The sequence below is a fragment of the Scomber scombrus genome, chromosome 11, assembly GCF_963691925.1.
Source record: "Scomber scombrus chromosome 11, fScoSco1.1, whole genome shotgun sequence".
Lineage (NCBI taxonomy): Eukaryota > Metazoa > Chordata > Actinopteri > Scombriformes > Scombridae > Scomber > Scomber scombrus.
In genome coordinates this window covers 5,562,764-5,587,509 of record NC_084980.1, presented here as the reverse complement: position 1 = coordinate 5,587,509, position 24,746 = coordinate 5,562,764, and the positions used below count along the sequence as shown (strand labels likewise).

At 38.8% G+C, this 24,746-nt stretch overlaps 1 protein-coding gene across 1 annotated transcript in view; it reads right to left on the bottom strand.

The window, feature by feature from the left end:
* Positions 1-24,746, bottom strand: part of astn1 (astrotactin 1) — a 395,016-nt gene that overhangs the window by 29,940 nt on the left and 340,330 nt on the right. The window contains exons 18-20 of the mRNA XM_062428582.1: positions 18,720-18,997; positions 16,574-16,707; positions 15,908-16,059 (exon numbers count right to left, since the gene is read on the bottom strand). Coding sequence (XP_062284566.1) covers positions 15,908-16,059; positions 16,574-16,707; positions 18,720-18,997 — 564 coding nt within the window. The remainder of the gene's footprint in view (positions 1-15,907; positions 16,060-16,573; positions 16,708-18,719; positions 18,998-24,746) is intronic.

The window sequence follows — 24,746 nt, the reverse complement described above, 5'->3', positions numbered from 1 at the left end:
CTCATGGTAGTCAGTGAATATAGTGGTTGCAACTGTCCTTTCAGCACCTGAGGAGCTGTGCTGATAGCTAGTTCTGTGACAGTTATGAATGTAACAGAAGTTGGAGTATATAATATCAGTTCGCTTCCATCGTTTTTATGCATCCTTCCTTATTTTCTTCTGACAGCACATTCCTTTCCTTCCTCACTTTCTGTTAGTGAGGAACAATGCTCAACTCTTGATTGGGACTCCAGATCCTCCTGGACCACTGGCTGAAAATATCAAGGCTACGCTTCCTTGCTTTCACTGGCCAGTGATCAGTGTTCATTGAAAAATGTTTTTTCTGTTTAATGTGGCATTGTTCTCTGTGTAAAACAGCACAGACAGGCTACATCTTTTTTCCAAATTAAAGTTCTCTCACTTTAGAGTTTTGCACAGGCATAAAACTGAAACCCTATCCCTGCCTGTACCCACACCTTCAAAACCTAAACTGATTAAACCCACCTGGTCCTGCAGAGACCTGAACCTGATTTGATGCTCTATTTTGTAATTGTTGGTATTATTTCTCCTTCAAAGACAAAATTATAACATTATTTTGGCAAGGATTTCTCACACAACAAATAAGTAATGTGGCAATGGAAATAGACCAATGCAGAATATGGCATGACCTGCTCACCAGCACACTCATTATATGCACAGCATATCATTATAACTACTACTTGTGGATTTGCCAAAGGTTTCTTAGCCATAAACACAAGATAGACAGCATCTCATAATTATACATTATTTGCCTTCCTGGTTAGTACTGACTGTCTGCCAGAATAATTAGCTGTTAAATCCAACATGTCTTTCCCAGCTGAATTTGACAGTCCAAACAGTTATAATGCAGAACAGAACTGTACAAGAGATTGTGATGCTCTTTAGGAGATGTGGAGGAAGATTGAAGGTTTTAATCTGTTGTCACAACAAGGTCTTATGTTTCAACAATAGAATGGTCTTTCTTTGAATAATTGGGGATTTCAAGAAGGTCAAGTTTTTGCTACAATTAATTGATTACTGACCACTAGCTGGCCAGGCTAATGCTAACTCTACAACTCATTAAACATCAAAACTGATAGCTAGTAGAGGGCCAGTTAGAGAAAGAGAGAATGATAAATCACATTTGAGAATACTCATACCTGAACCCAAAACTTTACACATCCTGAACCCAGTCAGGATGCTGAACTTGTACTGCTCACAGATAGATTGACATGTTACAGTAAGTGAAATTAACGTTAGCATCTTAATGTCCACAAAACCGTTTCAGTCCACACCATGAGACGCACACACACACTATTGCGATTGCTGCGGTAAACCAGTTCTCCACTTGTTGCAACTTTAAAAACTGACAATTTAAATGAGAAGCTTGCTAGCTGATAAAAGAAGACTCAAAGTCTACAGCCCCGCTAGCAGCACTAGATAGCACTGAGGCTTAGGCACAGTAATGCTTTGAGCTAAACGTGACAGGATGCTAACATGCTCACAACAACAACGCTAATATGTTGATAGCAGATATTATATTTATGTTTACTATATTTGTTTAGCAAGTTAGCATGCTAATATTTGCTAATTAGACCTAAACAGAAAAGTACAGCTGAGGCTAATGGGAATATCATTTGTTTTTTTAGGTAAAAAGTCACAAACCAACATAAACATGGACTAATTAAAAGTTTGAGGCATTACATGATAAATCAGTGGATCACCATGTTTTTACAGATGATCATGTAAGGACAATGAATATCTGTACAGAAATATTGTCAAGATATTTTACTCTGGACCAATGTGTTTTAAAAATTTTTTTTAAATTATTATTTAAATGATTTATTGTCCAGCTGTTGTATGAAACAACTAGGTTGGTTCAACAGTTATAACTGATGTACCAATAATATTTAAGCAGCCTTCAGACAGGAATAATGGTTGGGTTTTGAATTGGTTTTGAAGTTTAGCTTGCCATGGTGACTTTAACTGGACTATACAAGACATTAACTCAATTAGGATTGTTATGCTTGAATTCATTCACGTTGTAGCAAATAAGACTTAAGGTAGATTCAAGCATACAAGCACAGTGCGCTCTGCTGTTCATTTGCCTGTACTGTAGAGGTGTAGAGTTGTTTTTTTACAGGGCAAGAGGGAGGGTTATGTGTGGTATTTACAAGAAGAATAGCAAATCCACATGGAGAATGATATAAGCAAGAGTTGAGAGGAATCAGACAGTGCCGGAATGCTATTAGTGAAGTGTTTTTCATTAATTCCACGAGCGCATGCCAGAGAGACTGATTTACCAGTGCAGTGTAGCCTTTGACATACAGTACATTTATCTTCTTCATGATGTTGCCCAAAGAGGCCCATCAGGGATGGCTTCATCCAAAGTAACCCTTTCTAATAGGCAGTTCAAAGCAGCAATCAGAACAGCTGATGGATGTGATAAAATAATATGGCAAAAATAAAATTAATGAGAATAAAAGATGATTTGTGCTACTGATACTGTAAGCTCGCTGACAGTTGCTTCCACAGTTTGAATTAATATTCCTGCTGTATCTAATGAAGTATTTAAATAATGCTGTATCTTCATTAGAATATTCTAAAAACAGTAAACATATCCCATCAGCTGTCTGTTCATGTGCTCTGGTCTTTCAAGTCCAACCCAAAGGAAAATGTGAATCTGGATAGCCTGACACTGTCAATGACCAGCAGAAGAAATAAATACAAAAAATGAGTGTATGTGCGTATTTGTCTTTGTATGTATTAGGTCATTTCTTCATCTGGATGCCCAGCAGACAGAGAGAGACACTGACGGGAATGAATTCCTTAAAGATGAGGTGTTTCTTTCTTTCACCTCAGGACGACATTGAGCTCCTACAGATCAGATTCTAATGTCTTCTATGGAAACACAAACAATCAAAATGATACTGTTAAGGGTCATTTATAAAATTCTTGAATCTTCAATAGTGTTATAAGGCGCCATTGCCTCATGCATCAATATCACAACAGCAGTGATTCTGGGAAGCTGCTCCATATAAGTCCAAAATGTGATGTGGAACCAGATGATGATGATGAACCCTATGATCAGTGGATAGCTGGTGATGCAGGTAAGGAATGCATATCTGTAGGTAAGCCCCTGCCCATCACCTGCTCATGGACTGGGTGGTCACTGCCTGGCACAAACTTGACGAGGATCCGATCAGTAAATCCTTAAGAGTTTGTGGACTGTCTGTTAAAAGAGATGGGAGAGAAGACAACCCTGTCCCTGCACCGGCAGACGGAAGGCTCTCACCAAGCTCAGACTGATGCGTTAAGAGATGACAAGCAGCCCAGGATGAGGAAAATGAGAGTTATTTAACAATAAAGTTGTTGTTACTGACAATGATGAGGAGGACGGTGATAATGGTGAGGATGGTGATTTTGAGGAGGAGGACAGTGACTACCTGATATTGTACCACTAATGTTGCCATAATCTTAATATTTAGGCAATATCCTATTTTTTTGGTTGGATTATGATATAAGCTGGATACGATTGTTATGAAATATTTGACTGTGCTGTAAATAGGAATAATCAGGAATATTGTTTTTATCTTGTGACATCTGTGTGTATTTACACAGAATGGGAATATTTCCAATAAATATACCCGATATGCTTTACAGGGTTCAAACTGACACAATGGTGGTGTTTTAAACCTTGATTCATTCATTCGGATCCACTTTGCTTTATTGTCAGGGTGTTGTTGCATATGGTATGCCTGCAAATGTTTCCCAATGAAAGGCAGGAAATGAAGGGATTATTTCCATGGCCAAGTGTTGAGTTTGTATTAACAGCATAATGCCGTAACAAAAATTTAAGAGAGCAATTGGAAGCAGATCAGAAAACAAGGAGGTTTTTTACTGAAATATGAGCAAATCAAACAGAGGTAATTAGAAAGGCCTCTAATATAAGCCTGTTTCCAATAAAGGCCTGGTACCTTCTGTAGTTGAGGTAACTAAAGGCCACTATTAAAGGGAATACGGTGACCTTTACTAATTATCAAATCAAACTTTTTATTTCTCTGGGATTTTTATAATTTTAGCCCTGACTGAAAATGAAATTAGGAAATCAAGAAGGCAAGATAAATACAGAAAACAGGCCTTTAAGTCGATTTAATAAGGAGCCATATTAAAACAGCTTTGGTGCACATCCTATTTAGCAATGACATACAATAATTGGGCTCTCTATTGAGAACTTGAGTCAATAATCTGTTAACGGCCAAAAACATTTACATACATGATATCTTACAGTATATGAGGATACTTGAATTAGTTGAACCCGGAAGTAAAATGTGTCATGTGATGTCAATGGAGGTCACTGCAACACTGTCAGGGAGCAAGTGGCTCTGGTGGATCTCCCATGGTACTGTAATTAATGTCTTGAGACAATTTGGAGACAGGCCTGGAAACGGTGCTTGAAGAGACTGAACCATGACTATACAAACTGGATAATGAACTGGGGAAGACTTATGTCCAGTTCTGACTTCATATTGTCCAGCACGCCTGTATTTGCAGCACTGATTCTGAACTTCTTGATAGGAACCTAAATCTCAAAAATGGATTTGTCCATGGTGAGAACCCCCAAGTGGTGTGAGGATACCCATCAGTCGCTGAGTATGAGAGCCTCAAGTGATGCCTGATGCAGAAAGAGAAGCTCTGACACAGATCAATATTTAGGATGAGTTCTGAAAATATAGACTTGGGCGGGTCCTGGAGATGGCCCGAAATTAAGACTTCACGGGGAGACATCAATGATCATTTTGGCAAATATGGGTAAACCTGCAGTGTCTGGGGTCTTAAAATCAAGTGGTATTTTGTTATTGGTTGTGCTAGTTGCGGTGCTAGCAGATGATTGAATGGCATATTGCTGCAATGTCCGGAGATCTGCATACGTTGTATCAAGATGATCTTGAAAGTGCTACTGCATGTCCTTTTATGATCACATCCTTTCACATTAGAAAAGAGTGAGGACAAGAAAAACTGTAATTTTGCATCAAAAGGAACCAGATGAGGTGGTGCAGGCATCTGCTCAGGATGCACCACAGATGTCTCCCAGTGGAGGGTGTATCTTACTTTACAGAAATCTGAGGGTACATCCAATACATGCTTAAAGAATGACATATCTCCTCTAGACTGAGAATGCCTCAGGGTTAACGAGGTGGACGTGGAATGTGGTTAGGTAAAGGGTAAAGGGCTGATGCTAGCCTTACCAAAACTGTACCCTGAAAAGCATGGAAAGTGTGGTTGAATGGGTGCTGGGAATAAAATCTTAGCTGTGTGTGGAAACTACACTACACAAACATATGTTTGAAGGGACCAACTGCTGATTGCTAAAGCGGACAAAGTGCTGCACTCACTGCAGTAAAGAGAAAGCAGGTGGAAGGGGTCAAGCAGTGGCAGCTGGAAGGAAGTGACTGGTGCTAAGAGGAAGCTCAGTTTGGTTTAGGTTTGGGGTGAAGCACACATGTTCCGGTCAACCCCGTTGTCTGTATGTGTGATGTAGATAGGTGAGTAATGTGTTTATTGATTGGATTCTGTGTTCCACTGACCCTTGAGCAAACCTTGCCCTCGCTGGGTGATCAAAGCTGTTACATCACTGGATTGCTTACAGCTCAGGGGATGTTTGTTTTCACAGCGAGACTGGTCCAGCAGAGTAGTTCCCTGACTTAAAGCAGACTTCCTATTCATGAAACTTCCACACATCTGTTGGGGACCGTGCATATGCGTGTGTCTGTGTGTGCGCTTACGCTATGATCTCACCTTGTGTGCCTGAAGCTTGTTAAGGAAGAGATTACTGCACAAACAAGCTGTTGTCAGCTCCAGATCTAGCTGAGTCCTGGATGCTATAATCATCAGCTGTATATATGTAGACTTGTCTAATATTACATAATCACAAACATGAAAAAAAAATACACAAATGCAACTGTGCAGCTGTCAATGACTATATACTCTGTGTATAAACAACACAATCTTAAGGATGTTTTGTAGAAAACGTGGGGATATTCCGACATCTGTTTCTGATGAGCCTTCAGAGAAAGTAAAGGGCAGATATTCCTTCTTTTTTTGTATCTTTGTGTTTCTTCCACAGATGATCAGTAGTGTCTGTTCAGATCTTTTCCCGTAAATGGATGCTCTGTTTTCACAGTCCTTCTGGAATTTATCATGCAGCCCATTTGGGGATTAAATTCAGGGAAGACATAATATTTCAGATATTGATGTAGCATCAAGCAGTTTCCAAGAGCAGTGGCCCTAGTGTTAAAACAAATTATTTACACTGGGTTAAAATGCATATCCTAGTGTCAACAGTTGGTTGATAGTTGATGAAAAGATTGCACCTTTCCCCCCCCCCAGAATTGTAACATCAAAATGTAACATTTAGTAAGGAGACCACACCAGCTAGAGCTGAGGTGGGTAGCAGAGGAGTAGGAAAAGATACAGAAACTATCTCTGGATGTAGTACAACAACCATCTTCTCATCCATTGCATATTCACAATTCTACATTTGGCCCTGACATTATACCATCATGCTCCTTTTACTGTCTGCGTTTAAAGAGAAAAAGTTTTCAGAAAACTGGTGCAGATACTGTCTTAAACTTTAGGAAGGTTTATAGCTTTAATTTACGTTATACAGTATACACATTGAGTTTTATTACAATCACTACACCCACAGTCAGCTGTTAAGCCATGTATTTAGTAACGTATAATTCAATGTTATATATAGGCCCTACTGTAAATCCATAATTGTAGAAACCAAGCACATACATTCTTGTTGATGGACTTCCCTCACTTATCTAGAATGGAGATTCCATTTGATCTAAATTACCACATTGCACGGTTACATCAATGCCTGTTAAAGTATCATGGTGTAAATATATTGCAAGGCATCCATCATAACTCATAATTTATTATCCTATAAAACTTATTGTGGATACAGCCTGTATCCACTGAGCCGGGAGTCTCGCTCATTCATTTGCAATGAGAAAATGTTGCGTAACACCTCGAGGCTGTATACATCCGACTAGATTGATTGTATATCCTGTCATTTCTATCCAACAGCTGCTTTATCTGACCTATGGTTTACCCTTTCTTTATGCCATTGGGGGAAAAACAGAAAATTGAAGACAAGAGGATGATAATGAGAAAGGAGAAAAAGGAAAACAAGGGGAATGATGTGAAGAAAGAACATGTGGTAAAAAGAAAAGAGAGAAGAGGCCAGAGAAAGGGCAAACTCGAGGAAAGAAGAAGGAAGCAAGGATGAGAAAAGAGGAGGTGGTCATAAACAGATTAAAAGAGATGAGATAAGATTTTGGGACGGGAGGGGAGGGGGGGGCGAAGTGACGGGAGAGGAGGAACAGTAGATGAGAGGAAAAATGAGGAAGGGGTGAAGGAAAAGAAAGAGGAGAGGCAGCCAAGGGGAGATCTGTGGAGAATTGTACATCAGCTCATGTGAGACGGATTCTCTGAGATGACAGAAGACTGACGGCTAAAATCAAAACCACACCGCGCAGGCCGCTTTCCAGATCTTTCCATCTTTTTCAACCCCGCTCTTGTCTTTCTGTTTCCTTCTCTCATTCCCTTGCTCCTCTTCTCTTCGTGGTGGTCCTTTTCTCCTCTTCCCTCCCTTCCTCTGTAACTCAACATATCATCCATGCCCAGCCACCTTTACCTTTGTGTTCACTTCAGGGTGCGTTCTTCAAAGTAATCAATCATCTGTGAAAGACGAGGTGGGCTCTCACTACATCGTGCCTAGGTGGAAAGCTCCGATCGAACTCGTTGTGTGTCTGTTTTTCTATTTTGTAATGAAAATGAAGCTGAGCCACAGCAACCATAGCTGGATAACTTTCACTCAGTGTAATTAGAGCAGCGCCGGGCAATTTCACACATCGGAGAGTCCAAATGGCAGCAAGAGGGAGCTGTAAAAAGTTTTAACAACTTCAACACTCAGAAGTTATGGAATGTGATTTCAGCAAACTGTGTGATCCTCTGACATATACGTTATCTTCGTGGTGTCTGGCGGGCGTGAAGGAGGTGAAAGGGTTCAAATATATTTGGGCGTCAGGTTTTGTCTGGACGCAAGCGCTCACTTGTAGCTCTTTAGAAGAAAGTTTTGTGTTTTGTTCTCGAGGTTTAATGTGTCATTTAAAGTGGGTGGAAAAGCTGGGATAGCCCAAAGCAAACATTTATTGACATAAATAGGGTCACATCTAGCACTCCGTCATCCAAAACCCACGGGAGGATGGACTCCTCTCTCTTGCAGCTATGCTACTGGGTCTTTCTTGAGTTAAGTCAGTATGTATCAGTCTGCACTGGCGCTGCTTCTGGCTGACTTTTGCACTGTATATTACAAAGCTAACTGCCAGTAGAAGAAAATGGAACTATCACAACCTTTAAGATCCACTTCTGACATCTAAAAATATTCTGTTTGGTTTATTAATGTGTCTAAAAAAAATCCTTAAAAAGCGCACCTCCACCTTCTCCTTCATTAAAGTCCATAATCTATGAATATGTAAATATTGTTAATTTCAAAAGTTTAATTTCTGGACACAAGATGTCTCTTACTTCACTGAAAAGTCCATTCCCAGTGTCTGTGCACTGGAGGCTTCAAGTTTCCACATCACACTTGTGTAAGCCTGCACACTAGACTGTGAATACCTTCCAAACTAGTTGTGATACCGCAAACCATGCTCATAGACCCACCCCTTAAAATTGTAGTTTTAATGAGCACAGAAAAACTTTACACTTTTAGTACAAGAATGTGAAAGAAGATTTCTAGTGTCAAACTGTGCACATGCATCATTCTCCACAGTGAAGCTCAAACCTCCAACTGTAGGAACAAGAAGAAAAATATATTTTTGAGTGGAGGGCAGACTTTCAAGCTGTGCTAATCTTTCCTGCCAACAAGACAGCTTTAAACACCAAACTGGTAACTGAAGAATATCAAAGAAAATGCTTGGAGGCTTTCGGCATGGGTGCCTAAAACATGAATCCATGTATAAAGTCTTCAAACTGTTGTAAATTGATATGTTGTCATATCATCACATAAAATTACAACTCACAACATTTGAAAATGAATAATATGTATGTTGAATATGTATGTTCAGGTTTCAATACTCAATACAAGCACGAAATGTTAGCATTCTCTGCATACTTGGAGCCTAAAAGGTGCCTTATGTCTTGGAGTCAAAAAGCCAAACGCTTTGATGCTCTTCAACTTCTTCCAAAATGAAGAAACATGAAGAAACTCTTTACAGTCAAACCAACAGCATAACAACAAATATCTCTGTGAGTCCACAAAATCAAAACAGCTGCCCTGCACTTCAAACAGGCCTGAACTGATGTGGAGCCCTTACTTGCAGAGCAGGCTGGACTTTGACTCACAGCCAACATCAATGTTCTGTACCAGAAAGGTCTTTGTCTTTTGTGCTGATCTCTTACAAATTATTACTAACTTCATCAAGAAAAAATACTCCAGGCCTACTCCAGCACTGAAAATTAGTAGAGAATGACTGTGTGCAACTTTGTTTGTAGGACACTAAAGTGATCTTCTTTGTTGGGGGAAAAACAGCACTGAAATGTTTGGGGTAAGGATAAGGTATTGTGTGTGTATCCATAGCCTGATATATTGTCTTCCGCTGTTGTCCAAAACCCATTAAAACACATCAGTGGAACATACCGCTTCACTGGGTGACATGTTCCTTCATTACAGAGAGTTAGGACATGTTAGTTTGTTTAGAAATGGCTCCAAAGACTAATAACAGCAATAACATTTTCCGTCTCTTGGGTAGGTCCTTGTATGGCCAACTCCACTGCGAATGCGTAGGAACCGTTAACTACCTGAATAAACGAGCTCTGGACTTTTTGCTCCCACTGGAAATTTCTCAAAGAACTTCAGTAGTAGTTCAAGACTTTGTGATGTGTAGCACAGTTTTTGGACAACAGAGTGATGCGATATTTCAGGCATTGGATACAGGCACAATACTCGTAAGTAGGATTAGTTCATTGTTGGTTTGGCTCTGCACAAGCACATGTTGACAATAAGAAAACACTAGGTAATCTCAGCCAAACTTTTTTCAAGTAAAAAGAGATAAGCTTCTGAGTGCTACTCAACTCCAAAGCCTAAATAGTACTGGATAATATTTGGCTTGGTTTTTATTAATCCAAGTTGGGGAAATTTTATAGATAAAGATTCAGTAGATTGAGTAGTAAAAGAAAGTGCCAACATCCTAAGGCAGATGTTAAAGTAAACTCAGCTTTTTTAACTGTGCAGTGTCATGCTTTTATTGTGGCAGAGAATGAATAAAAATGGGGCTTTTGGCAACAAACAAGAAAGGTCTGATAAATTCATCCACAGCCTCAGTTTTGCAGTGATAGAATTTACCTTCCAGGCAAGTTGCGTGTTTGTGAGTTCTGTTTGAAGCAGCTAATGAAGAGACTGGAGTTTGTTTTTCTAATGAGAACATACTGTAGCATAATATCTATGCCATCCTTTAAAGCCTGAGAAAGAGCTAGTGATTAGCTCTGTAAGTGACTGGAAAATCTCAAGAAATGATCCTCATGTGGAGCGAGAGAAGCTGAAGGGATAGTAAAGAAGTTCCCTTGTGTGAGAACGTCATCTCAGTTCGTTTAATGAAGATGGCTAAAGTGCAAGCATTGTCTCATTTATACAGTGCAACAGAACCAGTAAACTGGAAAAGCGCAGCATGACCATAATCCAGTCATGAATTTTCCTGTGCCACAGTTTCTGTGTTTCATGCAAGGTACCAATGCTAATTTCCATGAAAACGCTGCCATAAGTTCCATGATAGTTACAATATCTTGTTAGAAACGAGACCATTTGCTGTAAGGCTTTTTATCTGATTGTAATCTCCCTCACTATCTCTATCAACCACTAACTGATAACAACAAAGAGACATAAGCAGGTTATTTTAGTAACGACTTCATCTGTACTTGAAATTGCTGCAGTTCCTGCTGCGTCACAAAGAAATTATGCTTTTTTTGGTTTTTTTTTTTTTAACATGTGTGATCATGATTCACACACGGTTTCCAAAAACTTTGATGTTGTACCAAAGTACTATTCTGATGGATGAAAGATAGACTTTGTGGGTTGATAAGAAGTTTGTTTGAACTTTAAGTCTAAGTAAACACTATATCTTGACAGTACAGCCGGACAGCAAAATGTTCTCTCAACCACAGAAAGTCATGCTGGATACTGAAGCATCTACTGTTTTCTTCTCCTCCGTTCATCACTCTGACAGCATAGATTAGGGGATGGGATAAACATTTGTTGTGTTACACTAAGGAACACAGCGGTAATAGTGAGCTGACACAGGCGATTTGTTCAAAAGGTACATGAAGAAAATTTCGGTAAGTTTCAGCTGTTCTCCCTGAGTCAGTGTACATTAGCAAAATGGCACCACATTCATTGCACTATTTCCATTTCTTTTTTCCAATTTCACACAGAAGAAATACAAGAAAAATAAAGGGACTGTGACAATGAATAAGCCTGGAGTACCGACCAGGTAAAATGGGCAAATATCCCACTGCACCAAATGTCCAGGAGCTGCTAAAGCTGAAGGTTTGATTGTAACGTTTGGATAAATATGTGATACGCACTAATCTTTAAATAAAAAATGTTTAGAAAATGTTTGATGTTTGTTTTTATTTATTTGATCCTATTCATTTTATTGTCTCTATCTGCTCTTACGTGCCGTAGTGTGTCTTGTTTGTTCTCAGTGCTGTTTTCTTTTTCTCTGCCCGCCAGGTACTGCTTTATGGTTGTGAAAGAATATGGATACACATTTCATTATATACCTTTGCTACAGTTGCATCACACTTGTGGCGGCCCCGTACATTTATTATTACTAAGGGGTTTTCAGTATACACACTTCACTGTCACTGCAGCCTATAGGCTGAGGATTTGATGTAACATCACACCTTATCTCAGTTGTTCAGGGGATAAATCCCCCATGCGTACTTCAGACTTGTCTGTTAAATGTATGAATGATCAAAACACAATTCCAATTCGGCTTCATGACAGCCGTTGGTGTCTTTACTGCTTTGTCCCTCCAGCAAAGAAATATTTTAAATTCTACATCAGAGTTTTATTCAGTGATGTTCCAGAAACACACATCTCCACAGCCTTAATAGGCAAAAGACAGCCGTGCCTTGGCAGTATGTTTAAAAATACTTTGAAGCACAGAGAATGCCCTATGATCATGATTTAACATGTTTATATGCTTTTGGATTACGAATCTTTGAAAAATACACTGTACCGCTTGAAAGGCGAGAGGGGAGGAGAGGGAGAGACGGCCGCCTCTCCTTTTTTAATGTATAATTTATAGAGTTTACACAGTAAAACTGACATTGCATATTTTGGTCTTTCCTTATAGAGTGAGTGTTAAATGAAGAGTTTATTTTTTAAAAACAATAAATGCCATCTGTTAAAAAAAAAAAAACTCTGAACCTTAAATACAGTATGTTTAGTTACGAAAGCGTGACATTACAAGCTGTGAATCTTAAACACCAACGCTGGTCTTGAATGGAAGAAGATAAATCAGCGCACAGTATTCAGGTCAGGTGACGCAATAAGGTAGCAACTATGTTCAGCCAAAATACCATGCCAGCTCCCCAAAATTGAAATCAAAATATCTTAATCGCCCCCTAGTGGCTGGTTGCAGTAAAGGCCACAAGTCCTGCTCACTCCATGTTAGAGGATGGGACATCAAATACTTTTTGCCCAAAAATAATTTCTGTTATTTTAGGTAGTTCTTCATTAATATATGTTCAAGTGTTCATTTTTAAATAGTAATAGCAGTTGTTAATGGTTTTAAAATTGTTATTTCATTATATAAAATCGGGGTGTGATGTCATGAATGAAAGCCGCTCTCAAATCTCCGGCAGATGCTGCAGATGAGCTAAGTGACTGCAGCAGTTTTTGATGGAAGACACTAATGTACTTTTTCATTTGTGATTCACTACCAGCTGCAGCTGGCAGTTTTGGCTCTTGGCTTCTGGGTTCACTTGGGTCTCGGCAGCGACGCAGGGGATGTGTCCCATGGGCAGTCACCCCACCCCCCTGACTCAACTGCGCAGGCTCTGGTTGCAAATTTAGTCACACAAGCAAGATGACAACCCCAGAAAACATGATATTTTGGCTTCAATTTTGCACAGCAGTAGAAAGTGGAGACGTGTCGTTCATCTTTAAATACAGTCGATGGTTCAGCTGGAGATGTGCTGTCTGAAAGTCAAAGTGTAACCCTGACTTTAAGTCATCTTTAAAGATGAATAATTTGGATGAGCCCATGCTGTTATCTCTTCAGGGCATAAAAAGAAAATGAAATAAAACAGAGTTACACTGAATAAAGAGAGTGCTAAAATGTTAAACACTGAAAAACAAAACTTTGAAACGTTGAATACTGTGAAATATTTAAAAATGAGATACTGAGTCACATTGAATACTGATTTGAGACTGAATATTGTGACATACTGAATACTGAGTAACACTGAGGACTGAGTTCAACTAAAACAGTGAAATACTCAAAACTTTGAAGAACAGAAACACAGAGTAACACTGAATACTGTGATATACTGCGAAACAATGATCAATGTGGAATATGGTGTTACGCTGAATACTACATGAATTATTGTAAAAAAGTAGTTATGTTCTTCCAGGTCAGTGCAGTTCCCAGAGAACTGATTGTGGACAAATAACTGTGGCCCAATGACTCAGTTCTGCAATGCCCTTGTCTGGTCACCACTGTGGTAGCTCTTTAAAAAAAACTGTGGTCTTTAATGACACCGCAATGTTGCAATTTTCAGCACTTCTTGTGCCGACTTGTTTTATGTAAAAGACAACAAAGAACAAAACAACGACTGTTGGAATTATTTGTTTTTGCCAAAAAACCCTTAAAGTTTGAAAAAAAAAAAACTTTCAATAAAGTTCAACTTTGTAAGTAATCTCTATTTTGTTTAGCTATTTTTACTAAACCCACCTGTGGTGTGATTTATACTACCTTGCATGCACAATAAAAACATGATTTATGAAAATTTATAAAAATGGAGGTATCTGTTTTTGCAAATGAACTCTTCAAATATTTTTGAGTCTGCCGTTGAGGGTTTGAAATACTGACATACATAAATAATTGTTCATTCAGGCTCCAACTTTTTTAGAAGAAAATGAAATCCCTCACAGCTATGACAAACCATTACTGCTAAACCCATAGCTCATATTCACTAATAGCACTAATAAAGAAAATGCTCTCCTGCTTTCCTCTCCCCTCTGAATTCACCGCATTGATTAATGATCCTCAATGTTCCGACTAATACAGTTTATTCTCTCATTAAGCTACAAACAAACTTTGGTTCACACAGGGAACTCCAACAGTCTCCATTATGGATTGGGTCATTACTGCTAAAATAAACTGGCCCTGTTTTGCCAGCTTCGACTCATATAGGTCCAGCCAAATAAGAAGTGTTTGGATGTGTATGGATGAAAGGGATCCACACACTCCTGCTGCTCCTGTAGCTGCTCATATGATTCTCTCCTTTTAGTGAAAACATGAGGGAAAACATACTTTCATAAGCAAATCACTGAATCCATATGGATTAAACAGTGAAAAAATAATCCTTTTGGAAAACACTTAAATTAAGAAAAGCTGCTTGGGAAAAGGCCATTTCACTGAAGGAAAATTTTACTGGAAAGGTTTGATGATGAAAGTTTTCGTGATGATTCTAATTATATTTGTGGATATATTGCCAATCACGTTGTCAGACTGATATTCTGTGCAAATGATGTCAACAATTAGGCTATAGTAGTATATTTGATAGCAATGTGCATATAAATACAACGGACATGCCTAATAATTTTGTGAAATAAAATCTTTTGTTTATAAACACGGGGGGAAGTAAAAAATTAAGTCTAATCAACAAACTAAATACTGTAAATGAATACTCCATAACTCTAATACTGTTACTGCTGTACACCATCTAGTGGAGGCTTTGAAAATTACAACTAAAATAGGCCTAACAAATGGAGTTTAAAGTATGACTGATTGAAAAGATAATGCATATTTACATATAAAATGATCAGTGCTTGTAGAACTAAATACATTATGCTTGTATCAGATTGACCATTAAGTATTTTGAGTTTATTTATTGTCTTTTATGTTTTTTGAAGTAGAATTTTTCCCAAACTACAGATGACACAAACATGAAATTCACAGTCCCAAGCATTTCCTATGACAAAAGTAATGTAAAATATGGAGTTGATACTATGTAGTAACTGCTTTGTGTAAACTGTGGACCTACATTTTTACAAAATCCCTTATTTTTCACCTTAGGACCAGGATTCCTTCCAGGTGGTAGACTAGATAAAACAAATAAGGCCTTTGTGGCCACATGGTGCTGACAAATTGGGGCATTTATAGTCTGAGCCAGCACAAATAATGAACACTGGCCAACAGCTGCCCATACAAACTGAGGCCAAGTGACTTAGTCATCATTACCCATCTCAAAGTGGTACACAAAACATCAACTGTCCCTCTTGCCAGTTCAGTAACCATTGGAAACACAGGGAGTGAGGTAGAAGAACTGAATTATACTAATGCAAGAGACTTACATCTTTCTTTTTTGCACTTGGTTACTGTGAGTGCCAGAGGGTGGGTGGTAAAGCTTTGTATCTATAAAAGTGTAATAGAAGAGTCCAGAATATTAATAACTCATACTTTACTTTCTGGAGCTACATGTCTTACCACTAAAACTGGCATTACTGGTTGTCTGGCAGCACTAGCCTATTTCACAATTTCCAAACTGTTGAGCCTTGTTAAAAGTCATTGGCCAAACTCTTGATGTTGGCAGGTCTGGTTGGAGGTACCTGTCTCAACTTTGGAGTGGTCGGTCCTCTCTGTCACCTTCTCCTGGCTGATGAGGTAATCAACGATCCGCACGCCGATTGGGGACTCGGTGTGGTTCCACTCCATGATGACCAATGAGCTGCTGGGCTCGTAGGTGTAAGACAGTTTCAGCCTGGCAACAGAGTGACAGATGCAAAATCATGCCACTGAGTGAAAAATCTTGTCAGCAAACTGGTCCCATTACTGTAATTGACAGCTGCTGACATTATAGCTCCTGTTCAACAAAACTGCAACCCGCTGAAAACACATTATGCAATGTCACAAACACTCTTGTCAACAGGAAATATAGCCATTTATACCCTAATGTCTAAGTTGACTTACTCTTAAGCAGTTGTCTGCAGCTGTATGGCATCAAGATGATTTGTACAGTTTTCATGGCAACCAATCAATACAGTAACTCATTTCATTGATTAGCACACCCCAAACAGACAGGAGAGATAAATCAATGACTGCTGTAATGTTTGGTTGCAATGAAATTCTGCGTACACATGGAACCTGATGGCACATTACACAGGAATGCTGCAGCAGGAGATAGAGCTCTGCCAGTAAAATGATGGATGGTACTAACCACAGTCCATCTGAGAGTAATGTGCTTGGTGAAGGTAATATTATTCTAAGTTACTTACATAGGTTGAGGAAGCGGGGCACAGGTGGGCAGTCCATCTGTGCCAAAAGCACTGGAATCACACCGACACCAGTCATCAATAACATCTCCCTTCCCTGAACACCATAACATGCTCATCATGGCCTCCTGAAGAGCCTATAGAGAGAGAAAGTTAAACACCAGCCAAAATTCAAACAGCATATAATTTTGGAACATAGATTATGTAAACAGTATTGTATTCTCACATCATTTTACATTCATTATAGCTTTTACATACAATATTGATGTTATTACCATTGTAAGCTGTACTTTGTTGTAGTGGGTTGAGGTACAGCTAACTGCTTTATATACTATTATGGTTTAATCTATAATAATTAATTATATGTGATAAACTGATCTTGTGCTTTGGATATGAAGAAGGAAGAATGAAGAGTAACTAGTAACTACGCATACAGCAGCTAAATTTCAAGTTGAAATATAAAATTAAATGAAATTAAATATTTACGTTAAGTAGAAGTACCTCAAAACTTGAATAAATGTACTTACTTTCCAACACAGCGCAACATTAGATTATAAAATGTGTCTGTGGCAGCCGCAGCACAAACTACCTGACTGTCCAACAGATTTACTTTGCTACTTATACCATGTGATGTAAGTGTCCACAGTCAACCTGTGGTGAGTAATGCTAGCATTAGCAGCTAACGCTACTTTCAAAGCAAGCCACAAAACTCTTTCAGGTTGGAGGCAATAACCTGAAGTTATGAGCTATTTTATTTATGATCAAATGAGCCCATAAAGCATTATTAAAAGATCACATTTACTTTAAATCAATGTTTATGACACTGACCTGGAAACTGATGTCAACAATACCTAGCTACACAGTTAGCAGCATTTTATTAAAAAACCAAAACAAAAAAACATCCTTCTTAGGAACTAATCAAAAACAAACCCAGTGTATGGGCGTTTTTTTATTCAGTATTTTCAATAAAAATTGATTGAATACTGATGTTTTTCTATTAAGTATTAAAAACTAATACATAATTATTCTTTAATAAGAAAAAAAATCAAATCATCGTAGCCTATATATTGTGTAGTCACATTCAAATGTATTGTTTTTGTATCAGATCACTGAATATGCATCTAGATATGTGTTGAATTGTCAAAGATAGATATACACCTTTAGTTCTTATGTACTAATCTTTAATGTTACAATTATTTTATTGCATTTTTACTACTTCAGTTTTTTATTGCTTTTGTACTTATTATTTATTGTTCTTTATTCTTTTTTATCGATGTTCTATTTTTACCGTCCACTTTGCTGATGCAATACTGCAAATTTCCCCATCGTGGGACTAATAAAGGAATATCTTATTTAATAATGATACTGACTCCACAAAGTCTAAAATCTACATTCATATAAAAGTTAGTCTGTGCATTGCATCTTCACCAGCAGCTGCACAGTCAAGCACTGGCAGCCTCCAAATAGCCTTTGTCAATAACATCAGCTGTATTCATCTGAAAGCCTGGGGGTGGATGGCACCATATCGACCTTTGCTCCTGCTGGAGGAGTAGAGGCAGTATCGACCTACAGTGTCAATATGTAGTCAAATAAGTCACAGCACAGTATGGCAGATTATGGCACAGCATGCTGCCATCTGTGTTAGGCATGATACCCCACAAGGTACTCTGTCTCTGTCATGTGTTTCATAATGAGGCCGTGAGGTTTTCAGGCCTGATGGATCACCTACATACAGTCACAAACACATTGAGTTAAATTGCAAGACACCATGTACTCACTGGTTTAATGATCACACACACCCATATTCATAGCTGGATTCATTTTTCTTTGTATTAGTAGTTGCGGTGCTTGCACATTAGGCTAGCTTAGATGAGAAAATGGTGGAAAAGTTGACTTTCTCCAGATCAAAGTAAAGCTTAGATTTTACTGAACAAAGGATAACAAGGACAGTGGACAACAAATGGTTCCTTTAACCATTCATTGAAGAGGTAAGTGAGATAATCCAGTTCAGGAAGATGAGAGAAGGTGCAGCCATCAATTTTCCTGATGTAACAGAAAATTATATAATGGGTGCTGCTGGAAAATGGTGCTTTCAGGCACTAGACAGTCCTAGATAGTTACTGTGTGTACCTTAAGGACAAAAACACACCTGGTATGTCTCATTGTTGGAAACCAATTCATAGATGGGTGCTGCCTTGGTGATCTGCAGAAGGACAGGCTCGGACTGCTGCCGCCCTTGTGCTGCCCGAGGGCTCATGTGACAGAGGTGGCAGGAACGAGGGCACTGGCCCTGGCTGGAGCAGTCCATGCGTACTCCGGCTGCCATACGCTTGGCGCCCGTGTCTAGCAGACTGGCAATGTATGCAGGATAGGTCAGTGTCCTGGGCTCCTTGTCACGCTCCTCAGACTCCTCCGAAGGCGAGTTACCTGTATGAACAGATGACAGGAAATTGGTTAATTGGCTGATTATTTAAAAAACAAAAAACAAAAAAAGGAAGTGTAAAAAGTTATTATTTATTCATGTATTTCATGTTTCATTCATGATTAATGTTTATTCATATTACTGATACTCATACAAACTAGATAGCTGGCAAGGTCACATGATCCTCGTAATGAGACAAGGGGATGAGGGAATGAAAAAACTGAACTGAGAGAATATTTCCTTCCTTTGTAGCAGCATCGAAAAACTACAAAGCATTAATGTGTTCCCACATTCCCATATCTCATGTTGGGAGACTTTTTTCAGCTTTCCTACATCACAGCCAGAATAAAAGAGGAGCAGTGCGAATATTTTTGCAACAGTTACAGCTACAAATAGTTTGATGATCCTTCTAGCACAGAAGGTGAACAGGGGGAAGAGGGAAATCTGTACTTATCAATGAAATGTTTACAGTGTATTATTGTTACAATTACTGATATAATAGGCTGCTGTTGACCTTAACAATTGCCAAGGTTATGAAGTTTGATGAGACGCCACAAAACATGACCGACGGAGAAAGATATAGAAACCAAGAACGCTAAAACAAGAGTAGTCTCCACATCGTTCAGACAGTAATAATAGTTTGCACATGAAGTTATTAATCCAAGTACTACAAAAACACTTTTTACTCCACTCATGCAGTTAGCTCATTTACATGTTTATTCAAAGTGTTCTAATGAACAATAGTGAGCGGCACTGAATTTATTAGAGACCTTGGTATGGTGTGGTTACCATGGACCATTGGAGGGCATCTGTTGCCTGACCAAAACATTGTGTCTCTAATTAAGTACTGAAGGTATGCAGGAATTCAACCTTGGTTAGGTTTAAGGAAAGCTAGTAGTCTGGGTTAAAATAACTACTTTACCGTCATGGTTACTATAATAATTATATGGTTGACATTGGGGTATGATTGTGGGTATGATTTAAAACTAGAAATGTTGCCTCATTGTTGGAAATGGGAAACAAACTTCTATCTCAGCAATCAGAAAAAAGATCTGATCTAGAACACTATTTTTGAACCTTTGTTCCTGAGTTTGATTCAGATTTGGGCTGTTGTCAGGCTTTTCTGGGGCATAGCACTTCCTGGTTTCACTGTCTGAGTTTCAACAGGCTGCATCCTTTATTGTTGCTTCGTTGTGAAATTATAAAAGTTGCAGGATTGCTCACTAAAAACCTATAAAGAGAGACTGAACTAAGCAAATTGGTTGGCATGTATGTTTGAAACTTTGTTTCTGAATTGATTTAGATTTAGGCCATTGTCAGGTTTTTTTTGGGTTGAACCTTTGTGCACCAGCCCCAAGACCTTTGAGTCTAACTGTGAGTCCACCAGACGGGGACACTGACTAGATATTCCTTTTCTCCTATTCAGTCTTGTATAGCCTGCCTCTCTCACCATCTGCTACACAGACATCCCTATCATCCACAAACCCCCATCTGTTGCAGGCAATGCAATTCTAAGAATCTCTACTCACTTAGAAAAGCCACCTTTTCTTTGCCTATGGAATTGCCACGTCGCCTGTAAATAATATGTAATTTATCCAAGAACTTGTTAATCTGTCGGACATTCAGGTGCTGACCAACTCTGTTTGCTTTGGTGAATAAGTTGCTACTTTGCTGCATTTTGTCTCTGAGTCAAGTTTGGTTTGACACAGGAAAATGTATCAACAAAAGCCATGCAGGAGCCGTCACTCTGTTCATTGGTCAGAAATCTGGCGGATGGAGTAGAGTGGACTGGCAGCATTGGCATCTCTGTAGGGTTGCAGTTATCATTTGGGCCATATACCAAGCCATAATATGTGAACAAAATGGCATACTTGAACACACTTCAAGGCAATAAATAGCAAACACTTTGTTGTTTCACATTATTTGAAGGTGTGCTGCCTTCAGTCAGCTGAGGAGGAGAAGGCTAAATATTTTGTCAGCGTTCCAGGTCAACCTTCAATTCATGTTTAAAATACAAGCTCTTCCTCAGCCCAGCATAATGCATAGCGCAGCTGTTTACAGGAGCTGGTTTAGTCCCAAATGTGCAATGTTTCTTGCAGTTGGGTCAGATTGAGGACAGATCACATTGATACCACAAATTAACTGTACCAAAGTTTCTAACTGGACAGAAACCACCTCTTCAACAAGGTCTTAGAGCAATTGTTTTGGTCTGCACCCGAGTGTTATTGCTGCTTTCATACCTGCCCAAATGAACCACACCAAGGGGGTAAATGCACTAAAGTTTGTTTGAATTGAACTAAACACGGCAGTTGTGAAAATGCCCTAATGCTCATGTGTATGTTGCTTTGTATGGAATCGTCTGCCAAATAAAAATGTAGTATCGTAATACTGTGTAATCTCTGATGTTTTGTTGACCCATCCATCCACCCCAATCTCTTGTCTTAAGGTGAAATTTCCTTGCTATAGATTTAAGGGAACATATTTTCAGTTTCTCATATTTTGTCCTATATTTATTATTAGATGGTTACAGTATGGAAGTTTCAAGTGTGATTCACCCCCAGGCAAGTAGAGCCACATGTGTTTTCTGGGCAAAAACAACACACAATTGATTCAAAAGGCACCACATTTCAATGTTTTGTATGCACCAGATTCCTTAAAAATTGCAAAAGTTTGTTAGGATTAACTTTTGAATTATGTATGTGAATGTCAATTATACCATGTTATTTTGTTTCAGACGAAGTGGGATTTCCGCTTATAGGGAGGCGGCAGCTGTGGTGACTGTGGCTGCCTTAGGAGGTAAAGCTGGTCGTTCACTAATCTGAAGGTCAGTGGCTTAATCCCTGTCTTCTATAGTCTGCATGTCGAAGTGTCCTTGGGCAAGATACTAAACCCCAAATTGCTACCGATGGCTGCGCCATTCGTGTGTGTTTGTGTGTATGAGAGAATAAATAAACAGAGTTTCATGCTTTGAACAGGAAGTGCCATATTGCTCCTGATGAGCAGGTTGGCACTTTGCATGGTAGACTCTGCCATCAGTGTATGAAAGGGTGTGTGAATGGTTGAATGTTGGCATGTATTGTAAGGCGCTGGTCCATATCCATGACTGGTCTATAAGACTAGAATGGGACTATATGCAGTCCATTTATTTTTCTTTTTAAAAACGAGTGCATTTTTCAGTTGACTCAGCTGTGGGCAGACAGGCGATTTAAGAGCTCAAGCACCAATTAGGGAATAGGCTTGTTACACGGGCTGCCTTGATGGAATACAATACAGGTTTATGGGCCATGGGATGATAGGAAAAAGTGCATGTGCATGCTCAGGGACCTGCACACATGCACTATAATGACAGCAAAGCCAATTCTTCCTTATATGTCTAATGCTAATGCACCTTGTGCTAATGCATTTACTTTTAATGTTACTACTTTTAATGTAACTTGTGATTTGATTTTCCTCTGCTAACTAAATTTTCTTTTAATTCAGTGTAACAGATGTACTGTGTGTCTAGATAATAGTATATTACTGAATTTCCATTTAGTATCAGCTCTGTCTCTCTTACCTCTACTGTAGTTTCACAACAGCTCACCATTTCTAGGACCAAACATTTGCAATACTGTATGTCATTTCTTCCACTTCTGAATCTATGAAGACAAACAATAAATGATTTGTCTTGTTTAGACAATAACTAAACAGAACAACTAAGTAGTCAAATATAAAAGCCAGTTACAGAGCGTCTCGTGTGTGGATGTGTGCGTGAATGTACATATTTGTTTATTGTATGTGTGTGTGTGTGTACTTGATTGTGGGTGACCTGTCACTAAAAAGAGATTAAGAATGTTAGTGTACATATAACAATATTCAGGGCCTGCTTTTGTGTGGGTGTGTTGGTAATTAAATCTTGTTGATTATACCTCATATCCCACAAATTTTAAAACTACAAACACTTTGCTTCGCTCAAACTGACACCTATTGATTCATTAAAATCTTTATCGGTTTTCCAAGTAATTTCATGATTGACAAGTTACAAAAAAAATTATTTCAGCTGAATAAAGACTGATTATATTTCTCTTCAGGCAAGTAAGATAAACACTCAAGAAAATACAATGTCATTCTTAAGATATTCAGTTCATTTGTTTACTTAGGCCAGGGCGTAAAGGGCTGTTTGGGTCCCTGATAATTGCAAATTCATTCTCTGGGTATATTAACCTTATTCATCGACTCCCAAGGTGGGGACCCTGACCCCCATAGGGATCACCAAAGCTTTTAATTTTAATGGGTGTGAGAAAGAAAATGTTTTATGTCTCAGTATTTTGGTCAATTTTGTGAAGAAAACAATTTTTTTATTTTTAAAGTTGATATTGTTAACTATTCAGCAAAACAAAACAAACAACTAAAATCCTGCAAGGATAAAAATGTATATGTGTGGACAGAAGCATAAGCTATATTCACAGAGCTTTCCCTCTCTGCACACCTAATGTAGCAAGCCGGTTAAATAGCCTCATCCTGCATTTCAAAAGTAAAACAACCAAAGAGCTACTGGAACAATGGTCAATTGTCAAGGAGAAGAGACCACTCTGATGAGGGTCGTCAGTGTTGGTAAGATAAGGGCCCCTTGAGGAAAGAAGTTACGAACCACTTACCTAAATCATCAATGATTACCAACTAATATCACTATGTGCATCATTTTTATTTGATTACACTATCTTTCAATATCATGGCATATGTTTTTTTGTGTGTAAAATCCTTGTCAGAGACTTTGGTCATGTCTCTTTTTTGATACTACCACTGGGGGGCACCAAAGTCATGTATGTTCAAATCCTACACATAGTGACTTTAATATTGGAAAATCAGCTTGGCCAAACCTAATAAATAGAAAAGGATTCCCATTTAAGCATTCATCACCTAACCACCACTAAAAGCTACCAATGACTACGAGTGCTTTCTGTCCAAAACACTGTAACAAAGTAAACAAAACAGCAACACAAAACAGTGGCTCACATTTGAATGTAGCCGAGACAGAGAAAGAATGAAGCCAAATGAATAGCTGCGTGTGTGTATACAGGTGTGTATCTATGTATACGTCCCACAAAATCAAAACATTTCAAGTCCAATACCATTGCTCACTTGTAATTCCCTTGCTCAGTGTGGCTGCCTGTGCATGCATTTTGAGTGTTTGTATCTATGACAATGTTATCATGCAGCTTTGAGACCTTGTGATTAGGTCGCTGAGACCAATTGGCAGATAAGCCCTTACCAATTAGAGGGATGTGTAGGGAAATGAGGTCTGATAGAGGGGGCAATCACATCAGGGGAGAACGACATCAAACTCTGGATGGTCACACATCTTTACCTCTGAGTGGTCTTGTGTGTGTGTATACCAGGTATTCCTCATGTTGTGGGGACATAATACTTTTTACACAATCATGCTGCAGGGATTCGCCTCCCTTATGGTGACAAAAAGCAAATCCATTCATTAAATCATTCATTTTAGAGTGAAAACTTGTTTTAAAGGTAAGGTTAGTTTAGGGTTATGCTAAGATTAGGGTAAGGGGTGGCATTAGGAAAGTAGTGGTTAAAGTTAGGAAAAGTCCCAACGAAATGAATGTAAGTCAGTGTAATGTCCTCTGAAGTGATGGAAACACGACTGTGTGTTTGAGTGCAAAACACCCACGGTAGAGGCACTCTGCAGGCCCTGACTCTACCTGACTAATCAAAGGCAATAAAGAAGAAGATTAGGCTTTTGTTTGTAGTGTGTTT